This window comes from Neltuma alba, unplaced genomic scaffold, assembly GCF_004799145.2.
Source record: "Neltuma alba isolate B1F8T4 unplaced genomic scaffold, ASM479914v2 tig00011968_pilon, whole genome shotgun sequence".
NCBI lineage: Eukaryota > Viridiplantae > Streptophyta > Magnoliopsida > Fabales > Fabaceae > Neltuma > Neltuma alba.
Genome location: NW_021636543.1, coordinates 12,126 through 39,871, shown reverse-complemented (window position 1 = coordinate 39,871; position 27,746 = coordinate 12,126). Strand labels below are relative to the sequence as shown.

General features: G+C 39.4%; 4 protein-coding genes across 4 annotated transcripts; 3 read left to right on the top strand and 1 right to left on the bottom strand.

Annotated features, from left to right (window-relative positions):
• The first annotated feature begins 1,969 nt into the window (after positions 1-1,969).
• On the top strand, positions 1,970-15,750 carry LOC114720171 (histone-lysine N-methyltransferase ATXR3). Its single transcript, XM_028905791.1, has 20 exons — positions 1,970-2,271; positions 2,459-4,917; positions 5,069-5,125; positions 5,992-7,143; positions 7,670-8,043; positions 8,123-8,674; positions 8,761-8,861; positions 9,313-10,348; positions 10,482-10,553; positions 11,478-11,588; positions 11,695-11,795; positions 12,652-12,751; positions 12,844-12,939; positions 13,162-13,329; positions 13,467-13,592; positions 13,740-13,793; positions 14,179-14,426; positions 14,514-14,622; positions 14,723-15,025; positions 15,292-15,750. The coding sequence occupies exons 2-20, from the start codon at positions 2,574-2,576 to the stop codon at positions 15,466-15,468; spliced, it is 7,281 nt and encodes a 2,426-aa protein (XP_028761624.1). The 5' UTR covers positions 1,970-2,271; positions 2,459-2,573; the 3' UTR covers positions 15,469-15,750.
• A 1,321-nt stretch (positions 15,751-17,071) lies between these two features.
• Positions 17,072-18,920, top strand: LOC114720114 (transcription factor bHLH117). Its single transcript, XM_028905726.1, has one exon. The coding sequence runs from the start codon at positions 17,718-17,720 to the stop codon at positions 18,777-18,779; it is 1,062 nt and encodes a 353-aa protein (XP_028761559.1). The 5' UTR covers positions 17,072-17,717; the 3' UTR covers positions 18,780-18,920.
• A 2,077-nt stretch (positions 18,921-20,997) lies between these two features.
• On the top strand, positions 20,998-22,236 carry LOC114720172 (uncharacterized). The gene is made up of 3 exons (XM_028905792.1): positions 20,998-21,302; positions 21,431-21,636; positions 21,735-22,236. The coding sequence occupies exons 1-3, from the start codon at positions 21,204-21,206 to the stop codon at positions 21,910-21,912; spliced, it is 483 nt and encodes a 160-aa protein (XP_028761625.1). The 5' UTR covers positions 20,998-21,203; the 3' UTR covers positions 21,913-22,236.
• Positions 22,237-24,892: 2,656 nt separating this feature from the next.
• On the bottom strand, positions 24,893-26,442 carry LOC114720135 (STOREKEEPER protein-like). Its single transcript, XM_028905749.1, has 2 exons — positions 25,243-26,442; positions 24,893-25,155 (listed from the first exon to the last, which is right to left on the bottom strand). Exon 1 carries the CDS (start codon positions 26,364-26,366, stop codon positions 25,260-25,262), a length of 1,107 nt encoding a protein of 368 aa, XP_028761582.1. The 5' UTR covers positions 26,367-26,442; the 3' UTR covers positions 24,893-25,155; positions 25,243-25,259.
• Positions 26,443-27,746: the final 1,304 nt, after the last annotated feature.

Genomic DNA, 27,746 nt, shown 5'->3' with positions numbered 1-27,746 from the left:
CCAAGCAGGGAAAAGAAAATCATCAGGTTTCAGCGGAGAGATTGAGCCGTCGATGAACTTGAGCTTGTTTTTAGAGAGCAAAGCCATGTGCGTGGCATGTGCCCAGCGGTGGTAGTTAGATCCATCAAGAGGAGGGGAAACTGGTACCAGGGCGGGGTTTTCATTGGGATAAATATAATAAAGACTATTCTGATTAATGGAGGAAGAAGAAGAATCGGCGACCATGGAGAGGAGAAGAGAGGTCGGTGAGGGCAAGCCGGCAAGGGTTAAAGAGGAAAAGAACAATTGAAAAGTAAGGGCAAAAGAGGAAGGAAATGGCGGAAGAGAGACTAGGCTCGTGATACCATTTAACAATATTTGGTAAAATAGGTAACTTGTATTTCACTGATAAGAGAGTTATATTTATATAGGTAAAAATATATAATACCTAATATTTACAAATAATTGAATCAGTTTGAAATAATTAACAGAAATGTTAATTCTATCTTTCACAAAAGTTTTTCAAATGCATTATAATAAAAGTTCAATATATTTATCTTAACTTTGAAAAGAATTTTAACTTATATATTATTTACTACTTATCTGGTCCTTAATATAGAGCTTAATTGTTAAGTTAATTTTGATTCTAAATATAAAACCTATTTATCATATTTATCCATTTTTCCTAAATTACCCATATGAATACTCTTTCAACCATAATCAAGTAAGTGAGGGAGGAAAGATATTAAAAAAGATGATTATGGTGTTTTAAGAAAAACATGTCATATTTTTTATAATTAACTAACTTACCTAACTTTCTTAATATAATCAAATTAGTTAAATATGTCATACATTAAGGACTGGAAGAATATATATTAGGCTTATTTTAAGCAAATCAAGTCAACGCTGTTAAAATAAATTCTTTTAAGTTTTATAAAATAAAATAAATTTTTGGTGGTTAAATTGTCACCAGGCTAAATAATCAATACTATCTTCGATCCTTAATATAAATCCTAAATATAAGATCTCAATCAACTTTGTTTCTCTTATTTATTCATTTTTTTAAGATAGTCTTTGTGGTAGTTGTACATATTAAATGTTTCATTGAATAGTATTTGACTAACAAGATTATTTTATGAAAGATAACATCTATTTATTATAAATAACTAACTTAATTAATTTTCTTAATCTATTCAACTTAGTCAACTAGTTTTTATATTAAGAACTAGAAATAATACTATCCAATGGATAATAAACAAGCTGAACATTATTTATAATCATTTTTACCTCCTTTTTGAGGTAGTTGATTAATTTATTCTCAAACTAATTTTAATTGTGGTTTTGAATACCCTAGACTCTAATAAGCTTTATATTGAGTTTACACATCTCAGAATTTGTTTGTATCTGCATTTGATAAGAGCTTATAAGTATTTTTACGTAAATCAAAATAAAATTTTTTTTTGCATACTTACTTTATATTTTGCGTGAAAAAATATGCATATTACATCGTAACGTGGATTCCCATCCATCGCCGGAGATAACCTGGATTTTTTTGCATCACAAGACATCAACTCATCGGGATACTACAAGGAGACAAATACAAATCTTTAAATCTCCAGAAATTTTTCTCATCATCAGCAATACAGTTAGTTATCCAGGCTCAAAAGCTATCCAAGCTAAATTGCGCACTATTTACGCTCATTGGCCCAGTTAACCTAGAATCATAATATTTATTCTCTTTTTTTGGTCGTAGATTCCTTCTCTTGACTTTGCAGACGCTTGTTCATTTTTCGCGAACATGCGTGCGTGTGCTTCAATTGAATCGGACCCCCAACAATAAACGCACCAGCGGGAGTATTAAAGGGGCCAAGTTTGATGCAAGTTCTGTCCGGACATTACAGACTGATTGAGCAGCTCGCTTGGGCCAGTTCTGCGTCTCTCGCTTAGTTCCAACTTCCAAGGGCATTTTCGTATAAGCGGATTATTTCTCGAGTTATCAACGATAAAAACACCAGCTATACGTAAAAGCGGAAAAAAAAAAATTGACACGAAGTCGCCCCCTTCAATAACAAACCAAAACGAAAACACGCACATATTATATCGCAGAGAAGAGGCGCCACAGAGAAGATTTTCTAAAACATCTAGGAGGGAGTGACACAAAATTATCAAGAACTATTAACTTTTTCTGCGATTCGCGATCTGGGCTTGCTGAACTTCCTTCTCCTGTTGTTCAATTTTCAGCCCCTGGGATTTGTCTTGCCGATCTGTTTCTTCACTTCTCTAATTTTCTTGGTAGTTTTCTCGTCCTATTCTTTCTTCTTGTTTTCAATTGTGTTTCCGGATTTTTAATGGGGTTGCGTCTTGGGTTTAATTCAGCAGGTTTCATACGTCAGTATGCACTTTACCTCAATAAACCCTGCATTTGATTTGGTTCATATTTGAGTTGTGTTTTTTTCCCCCCTGAATTTTTGGACTTTAGGGTTTTGAACTTGGGCGCCAATCGAGAGAGTTGAAGCATTTGCAGTATGAGCATCGACAGCCCCGGGACAGGGGAGAATTAGGGTTTCGAGCTTCCAACAAGAGGTGAGACTTCCATGGGCGATGGAGGCGTCGCATGCATGCCTTTGCAGCAGCAGCATATTATGGAGAGATTGCCGAATGGAGAAAAAACGCTTTGCGGAGGCACGAATGGGAATGGGTTCAATTCTAAGTTGCTCCAGTTTGCTGACAGTGATCGGAAGAAGAAGATGAAGGCGAAGAAAGAAGAGCCAGCAAAGAAATTTCAGGTGGAAAGAAGTGAATTGGCATCGGACGGGGTAGGCAAGAGCAACGATGAACTTGAGAATGATGAAACGTGCGCGGAAAAGGTACAAAAAGAAGAAATGGAAGAGGGAGAATTGGGCACTATGAAGTGGTCAAGAAATGATCTGGAAAATGGAGAGTTTGTTCCGGAGAAGCCGCGGAGGGGTGAACTTGAGAATGGAGTGATTGTTATTGAGAAATGTAAAAAGGGGGAGCTGGAAAAGGGAGAGATTGTTTATGGAAAATGGAGAAGAGAGGATGTGGAAAAGGGGGAGATAGTTTCGGAGAGGAGCAGGAAAGGAGAGGCTGATAAAGGGGAATGTGGCTTGGGTAAAAGTATTATAGATGACATTGAGAAGGGAGAATTCATTCCTGATAGATGGCACCGAGGGGAAATAGGAAAGGATGATTATGCTTACAGTAGAATGCGCAGGTACCAATCAGGCAGGGACAAAGGGTGGAAAAGTGAACGTGAACGCACACCACCTTCTGGGAGATATACAGGTGGTGATTATATTAGAAAGAAGGAATTTAATAGAAATGGGGGTCAGCATGCCAAGAGTGCTCCTAGGTGGGAGAGTGGGCCAGAGAGGAATATAAGGATTAGTTCGATGATAGTGGATGAGGAAAAAAATGAGCATAGCAATGGGAGGAACCATGCTCGAGAATACTCTGTGGGCAGTCGGTTGAAGCGGCATGGTAATGATTCAGATAGCAGTGAGCGCAAGCACTATGGAGATTATGCTGGTTTAAAAAGTCGTAGGCTTTCTGATGACAGCTGCCGGCCTCTTTATCCAGAACACTATTCTCATCGTTCTACAGAGAGGTCTTATAGAAATTCATCAAAAATATCAGCAGACAAGTATTCTCGGAATCATGAATCTTCTTTACCTGGTAGACCAGCTTATGACAGGCATGGATGTAGCCCTGTTCATTCTGACCGATCACCACGCGATCGTTCCAGGTATTATGATCATAGGGATCGTACTCCAGTTCGCCGTGAGAGGTCCCCACTTGGCCGCGATAAATCTCCATATGTTCGGGAGAAATCGCCCCATGGCCGTGACAGATCTCCATATGTTCGGGAGAAATCCCCCCATGGCCGTGACAGGTCTCCATATGTCCGGGAGAAATCCCCCCATGGCCGTGACAGGTCTCCATATATTCAAGAGAAATCACCCCATGGTCGTGAGAAGTCTCCATATGAAAAGATTTGGGATAGAAGCCGTTACAATGATCATAAAATAAGAAGTCCTACTCATGGTGAGCGGTCTCCACAAGACAGACGTCGACATCATGATCGTAGGGATCGGACGCCAAATTTGGTTGAACAACCTCCCTTGGATCGGCCTAGGCTAAATGGTATACGAGAAAACAATTCTAAAATGATATCAAGTGAAATGCATGACTCACCACATAGTTGTAAGGATCATGAAGATAAGCACATCAGTAGGGAGTCAAATTGTTCAGCTACAGATTCTCACAGTGAAAGAAATTTGCACGATGTAAATGGGTCAATTGAGAGAGACAACAGTGAGAAGCCTGAAAAGGAAGAGCAGTCCTGCAGCCCTACTGTAGGCCGCAAAGAATCTCCCCGCATTGAACCACTTCCTGAAGAGCTGCCTTCTATGGAAGAAGATATGGACATTTGTGATACTCCTCCTCATGTTCCTGTGGTGGCAGATTTGTCATCAGGGAAGTGGTTCTACCTTGATTATAGTGGTGTAGAACACGGGCCTTCTAAATTATCTGACATCAAGTTTCTTGTTAACGAGGGAATACTGATGTCAGATCACTTTGTCAAGCACCAAGATAGTGACAGGTGGTTAACAGCTGAGAATGCAGCATCACCGTTGGCAACACATAGTTTTCCATCCATTGTGTCAGACTCCATAACGCAGCTGGTAAACCCTCCAGAAGCTCCTGGTAATCTTTTGGTTGATACCGGAGATATCCTTCAATCCGGAGCTGAGACTTTTCAGAAGATGCCAGCTCCTTTGTCGCAGCCAATAGTATGCCCTAATGACAGCGTGGTTGCCTCTGAACCTCTAGAGGAATTCCACATTGATGAAAGGGTTGGAGTTTTGTTAGAGGGTCATGATGTAATTCCTGGGAGGGAGGTTGAAGCAATAAAAGGTATTTTGTTCTGTCAAAAATATCCTACACAGTTTCTTTGTTTATGGAAAAGATAAAAAATTTGAATATTATACTAAATATAAATTTTTTTGTCCCCCCCCCCCCCAAGATACTTGATCTTTCTCAACTTGTCTATTTTATTGTCTTGCAGAAGCCTTGCAAATGAATTTTGAATATGCAGATTGGGAAGGGTTGGGAGGCCTTGAAGGTAGATATTGCTATACAGTGCCTGTACCGTTTCATTTTATTAAATCTTTTATCTTTTATCATTTTTTAATCAATCATCAGTTCTGAGTTTCTGACAATTTATATTTATTTTAAGCTGATATCTTTTGTCCAGAGTTGCCTTATGATTACTAGTTTGAGTAAGCTATGTTTGAAGAGTCGCTCTTTTTTTTTTAAAAAAAATTTTTAAAATTTTTTATTTGCATGTCGGGCTTGAATGGTTTGTTTGTCCTTTTTCTGCTGATTTTTCATCTCAATTTTTAATGTACAGTGAATTGACGTCTAATGATATTGAGGTTATCTTGTCAAAGTTCTCAGTTATGAGTGTCTTGGCTTGGTTGACTGAAGTTTCTTTTAATATTTTCTAATATTGCTAGTTTTTTACATGGTGATAAAATCCAAATTGTCATTCTACGGTGTTGATCTCATTTTGTTGATTTTTCATGATTCATTTAATATTTTACAAATCATTTTAGTTTTGGCAATGCCATCCTTATGTTCTCCGTGCCTGAAATTTCCATTTGAGTCAAATTGCTTTATTCATAGTCAGTCATTTAGGCTGGCTTAGTCTGTAATGTTGGCTTTAAGTAAACGGAGTGACATTATAGACTTAAATGCTTTTGGAAATAGGTTTTGCATGCAGATTAGATGAATGAAATATTAAAATCGCACATTTGATATGAACCAGTGAGATTTATATCATATATGGAACTTGTGATTTTGCTCGTCATGTAATGTTTCAGAGCTTGATTTGTAAATTTATGTTTATTTCTCATCTGGAGAATTAAAAAGTAAACATGGTGCACCTAGAGGTATGCGCCTCATGGAGAATTTTTTCTGTATAATTAGGTTTTCCTTGGCATGATAATTTTCCGAGAGAAGATTGTGATTCAAGAACTGATTTTGCATCAAGGGATCCTGCGACTCAGTCAAGCATGCTCCTTGACAAGGATAATGGATTTGCCTTTGGTGATCCTGGCGACTGGTTTTCTGCCCGATGGTCATGCAAAGGTGGTGACTGGAAAAGAAATGATGATGTCCAAGATAGATCTTCTAGGAAGAGACTTGTCCTAAATGATGGGTTTTCATTATGTGAAATGCCTAAATCTGGATGTGAAGATCCTCGGTGGACTGAAAAGGATGACTTGTATTATCCTTCTCAAGGCAGGAGGCTTGATCTCCCTCTTTGGGCTTTTTGTGCTGATGAGAGGGCTGACTGTGGTACTGTAAGCAGAACGGCTCAAACTAAATCCTTTTTGGCCAGAGGAGTGAAAGGAAATGTTCTTCCGGTGGTAAGGATAAATGCTTGTGTGGTCAATGACCAGGGGTCATTGGTTTCTGAGCCACGACACAAAATCCGAGTCAAGGACAGACATCACTCAAGGCCTACTCGCCCATTCTCTTCAAGCATTGATAGCAAGAGATCATCGACTGAAGAAGATTCTCAGTCAAAAGCCATTAGTGATCAAAGTTCTTGCCTGAGCACGGAATTTGTCAATACTCCCAAAGACCGACTCTGTACGGTCAATGATTTACAATTACATTGGGGTGACTGGTATTATCTTGATGGTTCTGGGCGTGAAAGAGGGCCTTTGTCGTTTTCAGAGCTGCAGGTTTTAGTAGATCAAGGAATTATAAAAAAGCATAGCAGTGTTTTCAGGAAATGGGATAAACTTTGGGTTCCTGTTACCTCTGCTGCGGAAACTTCTGATATTAGTCTTGGGTACCTCCAAGAAAGCAGCACAACAGCTGGCAAATGTTCGGGACTTCCATTGTTGCAAACTCAGGGTGTGTCATTCAGTGAATCTTGTACAAGCAGCAGTTTGTTTGACCGTGTACATCCTCAGTTTATAGGCTATACTCGTGGGAAGCTACACGAATTGGTAATGAAATCATACAAGAGCCGGGAGTTTGCTGCAGCTATAAATGAGGCTTTGGATCCCTGGATCAGTGCAAGACAACCAAAAAAAGAAAATGAAAAGCAACTGTATTGGAAATCAGGTAATGCATAACTTGTTTTATTATTTTACAGGCATCCTGTGTTCTATTTCAACAGCACCGTTGCTTGCACTGCCATTCAGTTATGCCGTGCCCTTTTTTCCCGAATCATTTCTCATCAGATCTCTATATCTTGCCCCTTATTCATATCATGTTGGGTTACTCTGTATGTAATTTATTCGTTATGTGTATGTGTTTCTATTATCTGCCTCCCTGCTTATGCTGGTGTAATCTATATTTATTCATGTTGCTTTAAGTGCTTGGTTTATGTCCGTAAAACCTCTTTAGTTAAAGTGCGTCTGCTTAATTTCCCTTTAGCCTTATTCTCTATTTTGACCTGTATGAATGCAGTTTAGTGGCTAGCAAATTTGCCTCGAACCAATATTTGTGGCTTTCTTGTTTTGCACACATGCGGTTCTATATATAGTATGGGACGATACTAAACGATTTCATTCACTTAGTCTCTTGATTAACTTCATTTTTATTCTTCTGGATGCTTGCATTGTGGTTTGGGTGCTGTAAACTTCAGAAGGTGATGCACGGGCTGCCAAAAGAGCTCGTATTCTGGTTGATGACAGTGAGGAAGACAGTGATGTGGAAGATGGTACCTTGACTCTCCTGAAGAATGAATCCGCTTTTGATGATCTATGTGGTGATGCTACTTTCCACAAACAAGAAAGTGGTTTCACTGATTCTGAAGCGGGAAGCTGGAGCTTGTTGGATGTTCATGTGTTGGCTCGAGTCTTCCACCATTTAAGATCTGATTTGAAGTCCCTTGTCTTTGCTTCATTGACGTGCAAGCATTGGAGAGCTGCTGCCACATTTTACAAGGGCGTTTCAAGACAGGTCAATTTGTCATCCTTGAGTAATTCTTGCACTGATTCCATTCTGGGGAGCATTATGGTATGTTTTCATACATTTTCCTTTACATATTTTAGATGGTTTCTATTTCTTCAATATCTAATCTGTTATTTGATTGCAGAATGGATATAAGAAAGACAAAATCGGATCTATGATTCTAACTGGTTGCACCAATATTAGTGCGGACATGCTTGAGAAGATTCTTCTTTGGTTTCCCTCTTTATCTGCAATAGACATCAGAGGATGCAGCCAGTTTAATGACTTGACTTCTAAATTTCTCAATGTGAAATGGATCAAGAGCCGAAGTTCATGCATAAGCAAAACTGCAGAAGAGCCACATAAAATTAAAAGCCTTAAACAGATCACTGAGAAAACTTCATATGTTTCCAAGACCAGCAATCTAGGTGCCATGGATGATTTTGGTGAGCTGAAGGACTACTTTGATAGTGTGGATAAGAGAGACACAGCAAAGCAATTATTCCGTCGAAACTTATACAAGAGGTCCAAACTGTATGATGCCAGAAGGTCCTCTTCCATTCTATCTAGGGATGCTCGTACTAGACGATGGGCAATTAAGAAATCTGAAAATGGTTATAAAAGGATGGAGGAATTTATTGTTTCTGGTTTGAGGGAAATTATGAAGGAAAATCCCTGTGATTTTTTTGTGACCAAGGTACCTTCATATATTCATATTACTATTTTTTCAGACGCCCTATATTATTCTCAAAATTTTATGTCCTATATTATTTTTGATAACAGGTTGCAGATATTGAAGCTAAAGTGAAAACTGGTTATTACAGTGGCCGGGGGTTGAGCTCTGTCAAGGAGGATATCAGCAGGATGTGTCGTGATGCAATAAAGTAAATGTTTCTGATGCTATGGTTATATGATAAGATTTGACCCTTAACATTGAACACTATTGAACCTGTTCTGACAATAAGATTAAAACTACCCTAAATTTTATTTCAATTTTGCTGATGTCCTGATTGAGTGCTACAAAACATGGTCAAAGTTTTCACTGGAGAAAAGGTCATTGACACCAATTCTTGCTGTCATGAATGTTCGTCTGTTATATATATGCTTCATTCCTTTTACATTTAATTGTCTTTTATCCATGTATGTTTGAGAGGTTCGCAGTTACATGCATCAAGTTCTTTTTACATCCTGATATTATCTTTGAAACTTTGTAAAGTATATGCTATGGTTGCCTCTGTTTATGGATTCGTATTGTTAAACTAGGTATGATTAACATTTCCCTCCTTCCGGTTTTTAATTTATCTCTTTATGTGCTCCTATGCTTAATGTTCACAGAGCAAGGAATCATGGTGATGCTGCTATGAATCATATTATTACATTATTCATTCAGCTTGTGACACGGCTGGAAGAAAGTTCCAAGTCTCTGAATGACAGAGATGCATCGTTGAAGTTAGGGGAAAGTGACTCATCATCCTTTTTTGGTTCCACCTCCTCAAAGTATAGGAAGAATAAATTGGTCACTGAGAGGAAGTACAAGAGTAATGGAGCACGTGGTAGTTTAGATAATGGAGACTATGTCTCTGATCGAGAAATTAGGAAACGTTTATTAAAGTTGAATAAGAAATCTTTTGATTCAGATGGTGAAACATCTGATGACACTGATATTTCTTCCGAAGACGGCAAGAGTGACAATGAAACCACAACATCTAACAGTGAAAGTGACCAAGAAATCCATTCAGAATGTCAAATTGTGGGGTCAAGAGGGGATGGACTCTTCACACCTGATGAGGGTTTGGATTTCATAGCTGATGATCGTGAATGGGGTGCCCGTATGACGAAAGCAAGTCTAGTTCCTCCAGTTACCCGGAAATATGAAGTCATTGACCATTATGTCATCGTAGCTGATGAGGAGGATGTGCAGAGGAAGATGAGAGTTTCATTACCAGATGACTATGCTGAAAAACTGAATGCACAAAAAAATGGCACTGAGGAGTCAGATATGGAACTGCCTGAAGTCAAGGACTACAAACCGAGAAAACAGCTTGGAGATGAGGTTATTGAGCAAGAAGTTTATGGAGTTGATCCTTATACGCACAATCTTTTGCTCGATTCTATGCCAGAGGAGTTAGATTGGTCTCTACAAGAGAAGCATTTGTTTATAGAGGACATGCTCCTTCGAACTTTGAATAAGCAAGTGAGGCATTTTACTGGAACAGGAAGCACTCCGATGAGCTACCCTTTGCAGCCTGTTATTGATGAAATTAAGAGGAGTGCTGAGGAGGACTGTGATGTAAGGATGATTAGAATGTGTCAGGGTATCCTAAAGGCCATAGATAGTCGCCCGGATGACAAATATGTTGCTTATAGAAAGGTATGTGCAATGTATTTTTGACTAAATATTTCTGTTGTAACTTTGCCATTTTCTCTAGTTGTTTCTCTTTTCAGTTTTTCTCTCACTAAGATTCCCTTTGTTCTGTTACTGTCAACTGGGTTGGACTGCACAGGGCCTTGGTGTTGTTTGCGACAAAGAAGAAGGATTTGGTGAAGATGATTTTGTTGTGGAGTTTCTGGGAGAGGTAGGGCTTTGTATCTGGTAAAAGATTGATGTGCATATTATGCATATTTGTGTCTTTCGTCTTAAATTTAATCACAGGTTTCCAATGTATCTATCTAAACAATAGTTTTTCTACTAGTCGGGGAAAAGCAGGAAGCTTCCGGGGCATGACTAGTTCCATGTTCTTTTAATATGATCAAAAACAATAATCAACCTAATTGAATCCTACATTTCCTACTGTTTGTAGGAGAATTCCATCTTTCATCACATGGCGTTGCTAATGCCATCTGCTATTCCCCTATGAAATTTTTATCAAAAACATGTGCATATAAGTAGATCTAGCTCAGTGGGTTTCCTAACTTTTATGCAGAAATTGGTGCCTCAAGATTTCTCAAATGCATAATGCATGCGTAGATTTTTATGGCTTCTTCAGCGTTTGGCTTTTCTGGTTTCCCCGGGGATTTGTCTAGGAAGAGGAACCAAATAAAATAATGAAAAGGCTCAAATTAGAATCTATCTAGTACTCTAAGTGGAGATGGCATGTTCCTTTGCTCAATTGATTTATTCAAATAATCCTGATTCATTTTTAAATATCTCAATTAGTTAATTACGGATCCATAAATCCCACATGATAATTACAGAATTAATTATTAAAAATTGATAAATAAAATAAATGAGAATTTTACCATCTAATAATGGATTACTATTCTGGCTTTGCTGGCTGAATTTTTTTTTAGAATGTCTCATGGCTGACTTCTATTATAGAGGGAACAATTAGCATTATGCGGCCATTATTTAGGTGCTAGTTCATGTTAATTGATGTGGCCTTACGGTTTAGTATATCTTCTATGAACAATCTTGTTCAGTACACCTAGTCTTCATCATAATATGCTGTATGATATTGCAATGCTGAGGCGTAATTTTCCCCGCTCAATTCTTTTTATAGGTTTATCCTGTGTGGAAGTGGTTTGAGAAACAAGATGGAATACGTTCTCTGCAGAAAAATAGCAAAGATCCAGCTCCTGAATTCTATAATATATACCTTGAGCGGCCAAAGGTGCTTATTATTCCAGAGTAGAATTCTGTTATATTAGCTTGTATTGTTGGATACTTGATTATACTTCCAGCTTTCTGTTTATCTACTCTTGCGTTGCACATGGCAGGGTGATGCTGATGGGTATGACTTAGTTGTTGTTGATGCCATGCATAAGGCTAACTATGCCAGTCGAATATGTCATTCATGCCGGCCTAATTGTGAAGCAAAGTAAGCCATTATTAGTTGTATTTTTTATTTGCTTGTGATTAAATCCCTTGATCTTTGTTTCTTAATTTAGTGCATTGCTTCTTTTTTTTCTTGGTGGGGTGATGCATATGTATAAGGGATTCTGTCATACTTCACCAAATGAATTTAAATTTCTATTTTTTTTATTATACACATCTTATTGTTGTTTCGTTTCTTTTTTTTTTTTTTTGGTATTATCCATATGAAGTACGTCACAGGCAACAGTCAATTGTTTGCTAAGTCTGAGAGTGGCCCAGGCTTTCCTCGAAAGTTTCAGTGCCTGCAATCTGCTTGTGGCATAAAAAGGCTCTAGAGCAAGTGATGTTCTCTTGTGACTAGCTAATTTCTTATTAAGTAAATTAATAGTTTAGCTTTGGAAGATCACTCTTTCTTCAAATTAGAGACAAAGCCAGGGTCACCTAATGACATTTATGATCTAGAAAATTCAGTTATAGACCGGATCATCAAATTAATGACATTTATGGTGAAAAAAGCCATATTTTGTCCTTTGATGCTAGTAAAATTGTGAGGCTGTTTTTTGACGAATTGGAAGCTATTACCTTTTTAGCTTAGTTATTTTCTTTAGCCTGGGTGGGGCAGCAAAGATGCTGTAGGACGACATCTAACTGATACTAAATTTTGTATGTCCATGTTTAACCCCTCTATTAGACATGGATATTGACTGTGAGATTAAGCAATTGACAATCTCTCCCTCTCTAGCACAATTTCCATTTTTATTGTTTCTGTCTTGAGTTCTTAATTTCACCTGACTTTTGTTACATTGTGGATCTACTTTTTAATTCCCGTTAATCATTTCTTGCTTTCCTTTCTTGCTCAGAGTTACAGCTGTTGACGGTCATTATCAAATTGGAATTTATGCTGTTCGTAAAATACAAAATGGTGAAGAAATCACTTTTGATTATAATTCTGTCACAGAGGTTTGTCTTGCTTTCCACTACCCTTTTATGCTTTAAAGAAAAACAGTGTCTCCTGCATATTGTCTGATAAATACCTCTTCATCTTACTGTAGAGCAAGGAGGAATATGAGGCTTCGGTGTGTTTGTGTGGAAGCCAAGTTTGTCGTGGGAGTTATTTGAATCTGACTGGTGAAGGTGCATTCCAGAAGGTTTGGATTTCTTAGCAACCTTCTTTTGCTTATGGTCACAAGCAAAGATAAAAAATTATGTAAACATTGTTAGCCATGGGTGTGTTTCCTGCGTGTGTTTATAATCTTGCTGGTGTTCACCTGGAGTTTGCAAAAATTATTTGAATAATAGTCATTCTCTTCTAATTTGAGAATCTTTGATCATTTTATCTGTTAACCGGAGTTTGCTGTCCATCCTCTTAGGTGCTGAAAGAGTGGCATGGAATTCTTGATCGACATTATTTGATGCTTGAAGCTTGTGAATTGAATTCTGTCTCTGAAGAGGACTATAATGATCTGGGAAGAGCTGGTTTGGGCAGTTGTTTGCTTGGCGGCCTGCCAGATTGGCTGGTTGCATATGCAGCTCGCCTTGTATGTGGCTATGTTTCCCTTTTGTGGGGCTTTTTTTAACTTTTTTTTTTTCTTTTCTTTTTTCCCCCCTCTTTTTTTCATTTTTATTTCTGCTGTTATTTTTAAATTTTTTCCCCTGACGCTTGCTTGTGGTGAAGGTGAGATTCATCAATTTTGAAAGAACTAAACTTCCTGAGGAAATTTTGAGGCATAATCTGGAAGAAAAAAGGAAATATTTTTCAGATATATGTCTTGAAGTTGAGAGGAGCGATGCAGAGGTTCAGGTTTGCTTACTTCCTTTTTGTTTGCCTTTTAAAAAAAAAAAATTTCCAAGGGATAATGTTTTGGCCCCAAAAAAAGGAGTACTTTGTAATTTTGTATGCTCAATTTTTGAACTGTTTTTCCCATCATTTATTTTTGGTATGGCTCAGGCTGAGGGTGTGTACAACCAAAGGCTACAGAATCTTGCTGTCACCCTTGATAAGGTGATGTTCCTTCCCCACTCTCTTTATTTTTTTCTGTTTTAGAAGGAACATGAGTATTAGTGCTTTGCGGTTAAACTGTGGACACAAAAGAAGGTAAAGCCTTTTTTTTTTTGGTTTTGTTTGGGGGTAAGGGCTGTTAAAAACAGTAGTCTGATGCCTTTGAATATATTAAGCTGGTTAGAATTACAATTTATAGGTTTTCAAATTTCAAGAATTCCACCTATCATGTTTTGATGTTAAGCCCTTCATTATTACACCATTTCATTTAAATTGGAAGTTCGTGCATTGAATTGCACAGGAGATCTCAATCTAGAGTCACGGTTTCTGCAATTATTTTGCTTTCATGTAATTTTAGGATGACATTAATCTTTAATTGTCATTACAGGTAAGATACGTTATGAGATGTATTTTTGGTGATCCACGGAAAGCACCACCTCCACTTGAAAAGCTCAGCCCTGAAGCAGCTGTTACCTTCCTCTGGAAAGGAGAGGATTCATTTGTTGAGGAGCTTCTTCAGTGCATGGCTCCTCATGTTGAAGAAGATGCCTTGAATGATCTGAGGGTCAAAATTCACTCTCATGATCCCTTGGCGTCTGGAGATATTCAAAAAGAGCTCCAGAAATCTCTGTTATGGTAAGCGACTTGCACCTTTAGTACCCTTGTCTTTTGCCTGAATGAATATGCAAAACCTTACCATGTGTTTTCTTCCCCTTATTAAAGGTTGAGGGACGAGGTCAGAAATCTTTCTTGTACATACAAATGTCGGCATGATGCTACTGCTGACTTAATTCATATTTATGCTTATACCAATTGCTTCTTTAGAATACGGGTATGTTGAGTCCTGAAAAGCTGTGCTTACAATTAAAAGTTTCTTTTTTCCCCTTGAATTTAATTTTATGATCTATAATGGCTCCCTTTTCTCGTTGCAGGATTATCAAGCTATTACTTCTCCACCTGTCTATATTAGTCCGCTTGACTTAGGTCCCAAGTACGCTGACAAGTTGGGAACAGGATTTCAGGAGTATCGAAAGACGTATGGTGAAAATTATTGTTTAGGGCAGCTAATTTTTTGGCATAACCAGAGTAATGCAAATCCAGATAATAGCCTGGCCAGAGCTCGCAGGGGTTGCTTATCTTTGCCAGATGTAGGATCCTTTTATGCAAAGGCTCAGAAGCCATCACAGCATCGTGTATATGGTCCTAGGACTGTTAGATCAATGCTGGCAAGAATGGTTAGTTTTGTTAGCATTGTCATTAAGTTCTCCTGTAATATTTTGTTGTGTGGAAAAAAATAACGTGTTCTACATCAAATTCTTTTCAAGATGCACAAATTATATGTCCCTGTATGCCTCTCTGGACAATGCGATTGCGTTTGTTTGAATAGTTTTTTTTAACCTTCATCTGACTGTTAATATGCTCTAGTGTTGTGTGAGATAGATATGTTCTCGTGATTTTGATTTTTTGTGGGGTGGTTGTTAATCATCTTCTGTTTATCCAGGAGAAGCAGCCGCAGAGACCTTGGCCCAAAGACAGGATATGGTCGTTCAAAACTTCTCCGAAATTTTTTGGCAGCCCAATGTTAGATTCTGTTATAAATAACACTCCACTGGACAGGGAAATGGTTCATTGGCTGAAGCACAGAAGAGCCGTATTCCATGCCATGTGGGACAGATGAAATTTTGCATAAGGTTTTGGGGAAGCTGACGTAGCCTTCTGGGCGGAAACTCTTGACATTAGACTATGGAGTGGTTCATTCAACGCTGCCTGCCTCTTTTAGCGTGGGGAGTATGTAATTATTGATCCAAATCATTATTCCTTGAGCCCTCTTTCCCCTCATTCTTGTGTACAGCTTTTCTTGACCTTTGATTTGTAATTCATTTGGTTTTAGGGCATTGTTTTACTCTTATCTAATATGAAATGAAAGGAAGGGAAAGAAAATTGGTCTACTCCAGGTCAATTTCACAGCGCCCCCCCCCCCCTCCATTTTGCCTTTCCCTCTCCTTTGTGGAAACATGGGAAGCGTTTAATTTTCGGTATGCATCATCATGAGTTGACGATAGAGCCTTGCATGGACGTGTCATGTGTGCGGAAGGCTAATAGGGCAGGCAGAAAGTAGCAAGTTGGCCTGCTGATATATGCGGGCTCCTAGCGAGTTGGCTTCTAGGAACCTCCTATTTGTGGCTGATAATCAGCGTTTTGGTTGCGATAAATGTTTTGACCCAAGTTATATCCTTGCCTTTTGTGCGCGTTTCACGGCTGATGTTTTCAACGGATTCCTTAACAATGAGATTGGGCGTCGCACCAGAATTTTAATTTTCAAGATGAAGTGAAATCTGATTTCTGTGAAAGGTCGTATCTATAACTCAGCAAGAGGGGAGAAATTGAGTAAATAAAAATTGTGTTTTTATTTTGGGAAAGGGTGGGGGTGGGGAAGATCGAGAGAGCGAAATAAGTAAAGTAAAACTGTATTAGGTTCTAACCATGCCGCATTTAAAAGCTCATGGCAAGAGTTGAGGCGTGGAGCAGTAGTTGGTATTTGATTTATCAGGAAGCCCGGAATGCCTAGACAATGGATGAAGAGAAAAAGAATATGGTAATAGAGAGGGCGAAAAGAAGGGCATGATCCGGAACAGAGCCGAAGGGGCCATTAAGTCGGTGTTAAAGGTGATGAGGGAAACATCTGACACGTCAGTGTCGGAGCTTGTCTGGGAAGCATCGCCACAAACGCAATGATTGCATTAACACTGCATCAGCTGAAGGGTTCCCTAATTGCCATGAGAGGAGGATGCGGATGGCCTTTCCCGTTCAACTCCGCCATGCGCTCCTCTTTCCCTTTGATCCTGTGCTGGCCGAACTCTTTCTCTGCTTCAGCCTTATCCACCACGTGTTCACCCACGCGCCCCCTTCTCATTCCCCCGCTGTCTCTCACTTGATATTTCAGATACCCCGAAGCTCTCCCTTCTTTTCTACCACCCTCACGACAATCTTACTCCCCGCTTCTTATCTCTATGCACACAGCTCACTATGACTAATCCCCTTACCCTATACAACTTGTGTTCCTTTTCTAACCAGACAAACCTTTGATACAGATTGCTATCGCAATTTAATTAGTTAATCAGTATAGTACACTTGCTTTCCCCTGAAATCATTTGGCACTTGAAATCCGTCCGCATTTAACTCAACCGGGCACTAATATTGAAATGCCCTCTTACGTTTGAAGAGATGCATGGACATGGACAGAATGATCCATAATGTACTATTTATTATCCGCGCGCACATGCTGATCCATGATGTGGAAAACAAGAATATATATATATATATATATATGGGATAAAGAATTACACCTATCAACCGTGCGTGCGTCAACAGGTGTTGCAAGAATCTGTGAATAAAGAAGCCGCCATAGATACACAGACATGTCGTGGCTAGGATTTAATAACACAACATTAAGATTAAGCAAGGGCTGCCTATGCTTTAAAGCGAGGGAATGGCGTGCATGAATGTGGGGATGAAGGAGTTCTCTTTCCATGAGCCTGCGCAGACGCAGAGAGAATGGCCCCGCAGCCATTAGATTAAGATGAACCTCATCCTACGGTGGACGTGAAAACTACTTTAAAAGACAAAAGAAGACAAAAGGACAGAGAAGCAGAGCAGAGGCGGTTTTCTTGGGGAGGAGCTGAAACGGCCAGAAAGCAAACGCAGACAAAAGCACCCACCTCTCTCTCCCCCTTCCGCCACCTCAACGTACCCTAACATGTACGGACCCAATCATCCTCGACCTCCTCACCCCCCCCCTCCCCTCACGTCTTTCTTCTTCTCGTAACCTCCTCTCCTTGCCATCTTTATTTATTCTTCATAGTTCATTCATTCCTTCTTCTACCTCACTCTCATTCCCACTCTTTCTGCCTCTTCTCAATCAACTGGATGGATCGCAACTTTGTCTCAGCCTATTCTGGGCCCGATGACTCCTCCTCCTCCTCCTCCTTGGACCCAATGTTTTCCGGCGTCAGTCTTCAGTCCATTCTCAGCCTCAATCCATCCGTCTTCTCTGATTACGCCGCCGGCACTGGGCTTCCCAGTCTTGCTTTCCTACCAGATGATTCCCTGTCTCTGAATCTGCATGGTGAAGCTGCTCAGGGCTTTAACAGTGATGAGGACCACATGGCAGGGACAAGAGAGAAGAAGCCCACTATCGTGCCCAAACCTGAGCCAGGTCTCTTCGAATACGCTGCCACCTGTGGGATCACTTCTCACCCCTTCGACTTCTTCTCCGGCTCCAGTCACTGCCCTACCAGCCTCTACGATTCATCAACCTTCAACATTCTCCCTCAACTCCATTCCATCGAGTCCTTTCCTCATAAGCGTCCCCGCTTCGACTCTCTCGCTTCCACTCCCAACACCATGCCGGCGGCGCCCCAACACAACCCCGACCCTGCCGCTGTTGGTAACAACTTCTTTGCCATCGCTCCTGCGCACAACACCAAACCAGCCTCTTCTTCGCTGGATGCTCCCTTCGGTGAAAAATCCTCTGCGGCGATTCCTCAAAGCAACCTGGCTCGTCAGCGACGGCAGAAGCTCAGCGATAAGACTCGGTGCTTGCAGAAATTGATGCCGTGGGACAAGAAGATGGACCAAGCCACGTTGCTGGAGGAGGCGTACAAGTACGTCAAATTTCTGCAGGCCCAGTTCAACGCTCTCCAATCCATGCCCTCCGATTCGCCGCCTTTTCTGTCCCACTGTGGTGCTTCGCATTCCCAATCCTCCGTTCAGAACAGCGCCGTATTTGGGGATTTGGAGAGGTTAAATCGCAACCAGGTGTTGCAGGTGCTGGTGAACTCGCCTGTGGCTCAAACAAGGCTTTACTCCCAAGGCTTCTGCGTGTTCTCTGTGGAACAGTTAACTCTGCTGAGCAACATGACAGGGAAGAGGCTTCTTCTGCCACAGATGATGTCTGATAACGCTTCTTCAAAATCCTTCCTTAAGTGATGCATGGCGCTATAGAGGGAGGACGATCTCTCACTGACGGCTGGTGGAGCGTGTGGTGAACGCGCTTCCTTGGAAAATCATTCTTGTTTTGGTGCTGATGGCTGGTAGTTAACACTTAACAATGGCCCTTAGGTTCTAGTTGCTTCTAATTATACGCATGATTTTGTTCTTTTTGATAGGTTTCAAGAGTTTACCATAGAACAAGTGTTAGTGCGTTTTGCGGTTACGAATCCAAAGTCTAATATGATTCCCCTTCCTGCATATAGCTTATCTACTTGTCATCATAATGACCGCTGGTGGGGCGGCGTGTGCGAAAGACGTTTCCTTTGAAAACCAGTAGGTTGGTGTTTACTGTTTACGCTTAGTTAAGGTTCTGCAATTATTATGTCTTTCCCCCATCAATCTCCGAGACTGTTCAGTTCCCTCATGCATCGCTCTGATGATTATTTCGAACTTACTAAGCTCGAACATCGTTCGTCTTGTGCGCAAACTATCCCAAAACAGCGATTTCAACTTACGTGGTTCCCCTTCCCCTGCATCGTCTGAGTTATGACGATGGGCTTTGACGAGAGGGTTTTATCGAGGTCATTGAGTCCGACCCATATTTCTCAAAAGCCCGGAATATTTAGCCAATCTGTTGTTGGGCCTTGTCCCATCATGGCAAGACCCAGCCTGACTTCATTTGGACCTTCTTTTCTACTTTGAATGGTACAAAACTCGACGATGGTGTCATAATTTAAAAGAAACGACGAGTGATGCAAAACATAAAGTCAGCAAAGCCATCCTGCGAGCAGCACCGTAATTGCATAAAATAAAAAAATTGCAATAACACATATGATAAGCATAGGTTTAACAGCTTGAAGCTCAAGGAAAGATGGGCATTTTGGTTTACTTTTTTGTTGGCTACATTTTAAAAGAAGCGCAAATTATAGGCGCACGAGCTCAGACTCAATGACTCGGTTTTACCCTTTTGGGCCTGCTTTTAAGGACAAGGGTTCGGATTGCTGCGGCGCTGGGAGAGAATTTTCAAAACCCAGGTAAGTCTGATGGGGTGATCACAAAATGCTACAGGAGCAAAGATGTGCTATATCAAGATTTTGGAGTTGACCAAAAAAGTTAGATCTAGCAGAAGGGACTAATCTCTTAAAACATGGCAAACTAAGATTTGAAGGCTTGCTAGGAGAATTATTCACATTTAGTATCTGACGGTGTTTCGAATAGGATTGTCTCCATAGGAAGATACTATACTTAGGGAAAAAAAAAGATTTTGGACTTGGCCCAAATGAGAAACAATAGCCCAGTGCACATTCACTGCCACGTCACCGCCACGTCATCGTCACGTGTCATGAAAGATTATGTCTTTTTATTGGGAAAGACGATTTGGGGGTGTTTGGATGCAAACCAAATCATGGTTTCAGAAGTGATTTACAGTCTACGAGGTAATATATGGATGAGTTATCTCGATTTACGAAAAGTGCTTCTGAGAATCACTTTTTGAGTATCCAAACACTCCCTTGAAATGGAATGGTTGCACCCAGCTTCCACGCATATTATTATTTGGTATAGGATCGAGGTATTTTCTCGTAGAAGAGATTTTCTTGCCTAGGAGGCCCTACACTTTAGGCTAGGGACGAAAGGTCTTAACGTCTTCTTCAATAAATAAAGCTTTCTCGAAGTTTGCCCTGTGATTCTTAGACGTTTTTTTTACTTATTCACTGAACGTGGATCAACCTTTCGAACATGTATAAATTCAAGAACATCATGGACTGACAAAAGGGCAAAGAGACATTTGGTGCCCATATGTTTTTAGTCGCCTCGAAATGCTGAAACAATACATGTTTGTACTTATAATCTAATAGCGTCTTGTAAGTGGAGGTTTACAGAAGGTTTACAGTTTGATCTCACTTCTAACTTTAGATTATTGGTGTTTATCCCTTTAATTTGAAAAAAAAAACATTACATGTCTGAACTTTGAAGGCTGTAGCAGGCAACATAATGGTTCTGAAATTATAATAGCAGAAACAAGTGATATGTCAGTCCTGCATCGTCAAAAGTCAAAGAAACGAGAAAATTTGTCACAGGTCTCATAATTGGGCCCTTATGTAAATGTCTATCGCCACTACTGAATGAGCTGGTTTACACTGAATAGTTTAATACCCAGCTTTCTCCTCTATCAAGGGAATCAGAGGCCGAAGGAGAAACAAGACAAGCAAATTAAAGTTTGCACTGTGGATTAAAAGAAGCTTTCACGCTCCTTTCCCACCCCCTTCCAATCCCATTCTGTACACTTTTCTTTACTCCATATATATATATATACACACACACACACATACACACCCGATACTTCTTTTTTCCCATCCTCTAGATCTCTTTTTTGAAACTTAAAAGCAAGGAAACCTGAAAACAGATAAACTCCTCGGAGAAATGGCAAGAGGGGCAGGCGTTTTTCTGTGTTTCTTGATCGTAGTCATGGATGGGGCAGCTGGGTATCTTGGCATCAGGGCTGAAAGTGAACAAAACAAGGTATGCTTGAAGCTCCCTCTGTTTCCAAATTGCAAGCAAGAAGAAACAAAATACACACAACATCGCAAGTACATCTTGAATGCAGCAAAGTCTATAACTAATTCGTCCGAGATGTTTTGAACAAGCAGGTTAAGCACTTGAAATTGTGGATATTCGAGTGCAGAGAACCAAGCCATGAAGCTTTCCTGTTGGGGTTAGGTGCAGCAGCACTTTTGGCAATAGCCCATGTTATAGCCAATATGCTTGGTGGCTGCGACTGCCTTTGTTCTCAACAAGAGTTTGCAAAGGCTCCTCCCAATAGACAACTCTCAGTGGCTTGCCTCATTCTAACTTGGTATGTATCTTTCCTACTACAGGTTTTAACCATATTATTGCATACTAAGCAAATCTTCCCTTCTGTTTTCTTTCTATCTTTGTGTGTGTGGGGATCAGGATTGTGATGGCCGTTGGAATGTTCATGCTGGTGATAGGAGCTTTGTCCAACAACAAGTCAAAGGATTCGTGTGGTTTCTCACACCATCATTTTCTGTCCATTGGAGGGGTTGTGTGCTTTGTTCATGCCTTGTTCTCTGTAGCATATTACGTTTCTGCAAATGCCTCTGTTGATTAGTGACGCTGACTAGGATACATCTGGAGTCCACTATTATCTGCTTTTGTGTTTTGGCTTCTTTCCTATCCTTTAGATGTTGATGTTACTTTATGGACTGTCCATTTCTATGCTACTTTCACCGAAAGAAAAGAAACCTGCGACCGTTTCTGAGGCCACCAAAGACCAAACTGCTCTTCCCAGTGTAAATGTGTGATTATTACAGATGGTGGTCATTTTTTTTTTTGGCTTTTCTTCCCGCAAATTTATCTTCATAGCACAGTCATAGAGATAGTGCTTACTTTACCTTTGTATTCTTTTTCCTTTTTTAAGCAATTAGTCACTTAGTTGGCAGCAGAATCTCTTTGCAGTGAACATTAAAATGGGAATGTAAATGAGAATAGATGTGTTTGAATTTCTAAATTGCAATACTGTATATGGAAGAAAATAAAACAAGGAAAACGAGAATAAGTGGGATTCATCACAAAATATAAAATTTATAAAATCAGCACTATTCATAAATGCGAACATTGCGGTTTCTTTGACAAAATCATTAGTTGGGTTATGTGGCCTTTTCTTTTAATATTCTTTTAATTTTCCACACTTTCAATACAGCCAAAAATATCACGGGTATGATTTTCAAAAAACTTGCAATTTAGTTGTGTTTTACTACATATTTTTTCATGCTCATTATCACTCATGCATTTTACAGTAAAAAGATTTAGCTTTGATAAAAATATCAATTTTTTCTTTTTTTCTTTTTGAAACACCGTGTGCTCTAAATTATAGATGTAGAGGATGTAAAAGCATGTCTGAAGCGCAAAACGCAAAGCTAACCGGTCTCAAAGGCGAAAGCGGTTTTTTTTTTATTTTTTTTGGCCGAGAAAGACGAAAGTGGTTAAATAAAAGGGTTCTCATCCTTTATCCAAGTTGCATCAAAGGCAACTGACAGTTAACCATATTTTGGGGCTATGGTTCGTTAATCGAAGTTTATTTGTCTTGCAATGCTGAAAAGCCGTTTGACGTGAAAAGGTTCAAGGTATTAGCTGTTTAACAGTACTCCTCAAAAGACCTGCAATTCGCTATCCCAGAAGACAAAAAGCACAGAGCGGTGCGTTAGGAGAAATATAGATGAATTAAATAGAAGGCCCTATTCGAAAGACAAATCCTAGAAAGTATGTGCGTTCATTTCACCGAAAAATATGGTTAACAAAAATAAGTGTCTGTCTGTCTTTGTAGCACTGAGCTGAGAAGGGAATCAAAATTCTAGGACAAGCAGGGTCTATCCATGTGGTCGGTGCATATTTTATTTATACGGTCACATGCCAAATACTCTTCCAATCCTAAATATAAGACCCATTTTATAGTATATATATAAGTTTTATATTTAGAACGGGAGGAGTTGGAGTTTTTAATATCCTTCCACAGCCAAAGCAGAAGAAGGAAGGACTATTAGGCATAAAAAAACAGATTCAATGCAATTCCGTCAAGCGAGATTCTCCTAAAAGATCACTTCAATTGCTCGAATCTGTGTCCATTTGGCTGTCGTGATACTGAATCTTTGGTTCACATCTTTGTTTCATGCCCTTTAACTCGCTCCATTTGGTTTGGAAGTTTTCCTGCCCACAGCTTCCGTAGTTTTCAACTCTGGCTCAAGGAGAGCTTGTTAAATCTACATAGAGATGAGCTCACGCTAATTATGAAGCATATAATAGTGCTGCTGAACGTTATTTGGAGGAAAAGGAATTTAATTCTTCATCACAGATAGCTCCTTCACCTCTATATCAGTGATTAAAAATTCAGCATCCCCTTACCTTTGCAGCTCTCGCTTTTCAATCTGATAATACTCCATGCTGCTCAAGAGAGTCTATTCCAATTTCTAAGAGAACTTGGCAATGCGCCAAGATCTGTCAGGCAAGAAGGCTGGACCATCATTATGCGCAAATGTAAATACGGAAAGAAAGCTCATTGCGAAACAGGGATTGTTTTTGAGGGACAATCTGTACAAAAATGTCCTCTGGACCACTCCGGCTTGTCTTATTTTAGAGTTGAATTGGATCCGGAATTCAGTTTTCTATTGCAACTCAAGGAACCAAAGCCTGGAAGTTTTTGTTTTAAGAAGCAGTTCCAACTTCCGACTGTGATCCATCAAGACACCTTGCCTTTACTAAATTTATTTTCTCTTTCTAAGGTTCAGTAGCATCTGGCATAAGTTCTGAAGACCTTTTTTCTTCAAACTCATGTCTACAGTCCTTGTATGCTGAACCTTTTGTATTAGCTTTTTACCGATCCATTTTGACCTTTTAGGGGGAAGAAAGGATAGCACTCGTGGTTCTCGTCTGTTAACATGTTTGCCACAAACCAGGAACCATAATCATCATCGGTTTCAATATCAATATTTAAAGTTGCTGGAAGATGGAACTGTAGGTGAGACGATTCCCAGCAACAAAGAAATCGAATAACTTTGGGCGCTGCTTCGTCCCAATGTGAGCTTAATTAAGGCTTACTTTGCAATCGAAAAATTGACAAGAACTCGTACTTTCAATACAAACTCATGCTCTCATTCCCACTCATATTACAGTTCAGAGGTAATCGACTAATTGTCCTCCAATTGACCCAAGGTAATTGTCAATGGCCTCTGAAGACTGAAATCAAGACAAGAATCTGATCGAGAAGGAGAATTAGGAATGAGACTAGTTTGTTTGGACTGCAATTTGTAATGCTAATCATCTTATCTGGAAAGCTCATCATCATACAGAAGGGGGGAAAAGGAACAGCCTCCGACGATCTAAACACAAAAACCAATCAAACCATCCTGAAAGCTTATTGTTCATAGCAGATTATGTCTACCATAACTCAGTTCCCTTCATCTGCCTCTCGTAGTCCATTTCAAAGGTCATGAACACGAGAAAATGCTCGCCCGGATAGAAGACCCAATTGAACTAGCCAAGAAAATAATGGCCCCATAATTCTTTCCCTTAATCGCAGGCTATTCCGAAAGTCATAAACTAAGAAAATACTCATTCAAGTCATCACATTATTCATATGTTAAGACGAATGGGTTAAATAAACCTGTCGAATACAACCACAATGCAAAGGCATTTGTCTGACACCAAAAGGGGGAATATTCATTTCTTAGTAACATAGCTTTCAAAAATCAAACCAGAATCAGTACATACAAATATAAAGCAAGCAAAAGGTGTTGATCCATTAGTAACTCGAAAAACTATGTCTGCCATGAAAATTCCAACAAAGTATTTATCTCCTCTGCAAAAAAACCTACAATGGTTACTCTTCATCAAAAAATCCTATGGCACCAAACTATATTTCTCAGAAAGTCGTAATGGACCTCACCGTGGCCAGGGTAGTTACTACATCGATGATTTTATTACAGCCAGTGCTAGTTTTGCGCTATCATGAATCAATTCCACCCTCTTTAAGTACAACAGAAATTCATCCTTCTGCAATTCCTTCCCTCTTCGTTCCAACTCCTTGGCCTTCGAACTCCCGATCAAAGGTATTGCTTCCTTCACAATGTCCATGGCAGATTCAGGTAACGAAAGCTTCCCGGAGACCAGAAACCCATCCAAGACGGACGATTTAGAGCATGATTTTGCTGGTATAGCATTCACGTCACCATGTGGCTCATCTTTATTCTCAGCTATTTCCCGCTTTGGCGATACTACAGTAGAAGAATTCTTGCCTTTGCTCTGGGTTGGCTTTCTCTGATCCACTCCATTAGCAGCTGCAGATTCCCAAACTTTTTTGGAAAGCTCAAAAATTTCGCGATCACGCGGCTTAGAGAAAACAGGGTCCTCACCATTTTCACCCTTTCTTGCATTCGTTTGGAATTTCCTCTTCAGACTCCTGATTTTGTTCACTAATTGTATCTTGGATACATCAGCATGGATCTTATTCTTCATGTATTCATGAAACAACGACATCTCAGAGCATGGGTCAACACCTCTCTTTGAATGGTAATCGATCATGCCCTTTAAGATCGCGATCTCATCATCCTCATTCCAAATACGTTGGACACCAGATTCCTTTTTTACATCGTCATCTTGACTTTCCGATACCTTCTTCTTCTTGGACTCTTTCTTCTCCGCGTTGCTCTCATTAGAGCGCTTTGAGCCTCCGGCAGCGACGATCGTCGCTGGCACAGGAGCCGAATTGTTGTTGGTAGCATGCTTCATAGATTTCGTGGAGTCATTGATTGGCTTGCTAACAATGGGCTTGATAGTGAAGTCCGACACGGACGGCGAGGGCTGAGTGTTGTCGGACTCGGTTTCGGATTCCTCAGCCGATTCATCCTCAGCATCGCCCTCAGACTTTCCATCTTCGCGCTCTATGTCGTCAGAAACACCGTTGGCTTCCTCTTCAACAGCATCGCTCTCTGATTCTTCCACTTCATCTTCTGCAGAAGAAGCAGCAGCAGCAGCAGGAGGCGAGTCTTGAAGGCGACGCTTTGGAGCCATTTTGAACGGAACGAAAGGGATAAAGACGTTTTGGAATAACGGGACAGCCGGCCGAATTGTAGCAGGGGCAAGGGCGGTGCCGTTGCACCGGGCTTCTTAAGATTTGTCTCCTAGGGTTTTAACCTTGTGAGTTTTTTCTTTTACTTTATTACAGGAAAAAAGGTCTCTGACCATCTTTAGTCTTTTCTTTGATGCAAATTGAAAAAAGGGTTTCAATTTGGTATGAGTTTGTATGACATCTTATTTTGAAGCTTTTATTTTGTCAAAGTTTTTGTTTTCGAGTAATTTTTAAAATATGATCAAGAGTTTCTTTTTAACATCATTATTAATTTTTGTTGGCAAAAAACATCATTATTAATTTTTAAGTTCGGTATTAATTATTTTTACACATTAATCATTTAATTATCACAACTTAACAAAAACTTGAAATTAACTATACATATACAAGTAATACAACCACTTGTGTCGTCAAAGCCTCCCTTCTCAGACCAAATTTACATTATTTATTATCATCCCCGATCATAATTATAAGAGCTAGTTGATTAATTCAAGGAGATTAAAAAAATAAGTTAAATTAGTTATTTGGAATAAATATGTATTGTTTTTTCTAAAATATCTTTGTTAATCAAGTGTGTTTGCTAGAATTACCATTATTAAAAGGTTACTTTAAAATAAATAAATAAATATAAGAACAAACTGGATTAAAATTTTATATTTAAGACCAAAATAAAAACCAGACGAGATTTTATATTAAGAATCAGAGATAATAATTTATTTGTCATTTAGAGGCTCTAATATAATAAATGATAATAAGGACAGAGGTTGTTTACTCCCCCGCCCCCCCTTTCCCTCTCTGTTTTTACCTAATCTATTGATCAAAATACTCCTATTCTTGTAACGTTTGAAATTTGAAGTTGAATTGAGAACTAGCAGCTTCATTGTACATACTGGAAATTTATATATAAATAACTAAGTTTTCATATTTACAACCATATTGTTGATAATTTTTTAGTTAATCTCCCAAATTTTAAAATGCAAATAACACATGAATCAGGTTTCAAATAATTGCAAATGGTTTTTAGAATTTTACAAATTATTTGTATCGTAGATCAGCTAGCTTCTGCTAGAAGGAAGTTGATTGAAGAAATTAGATTGACTTGTTTTGTTTAGAGTTTTTACTATAATAAATTTCAGTTCAGTATTATTCGGAAAAACATTACAAATTGTTGCGTTTTCAACCAAAGTATGCCGTTTTAGTCCGCGGTTTTCCTTTTGGTGATAACTGATAAACAACCTTAATCTTTCCATGGGGGTGGGCGGAAAACAAAGAAGCACATAATCTCTGGATTCCAATTTATTACTCCTCCGGTCCTTAATATA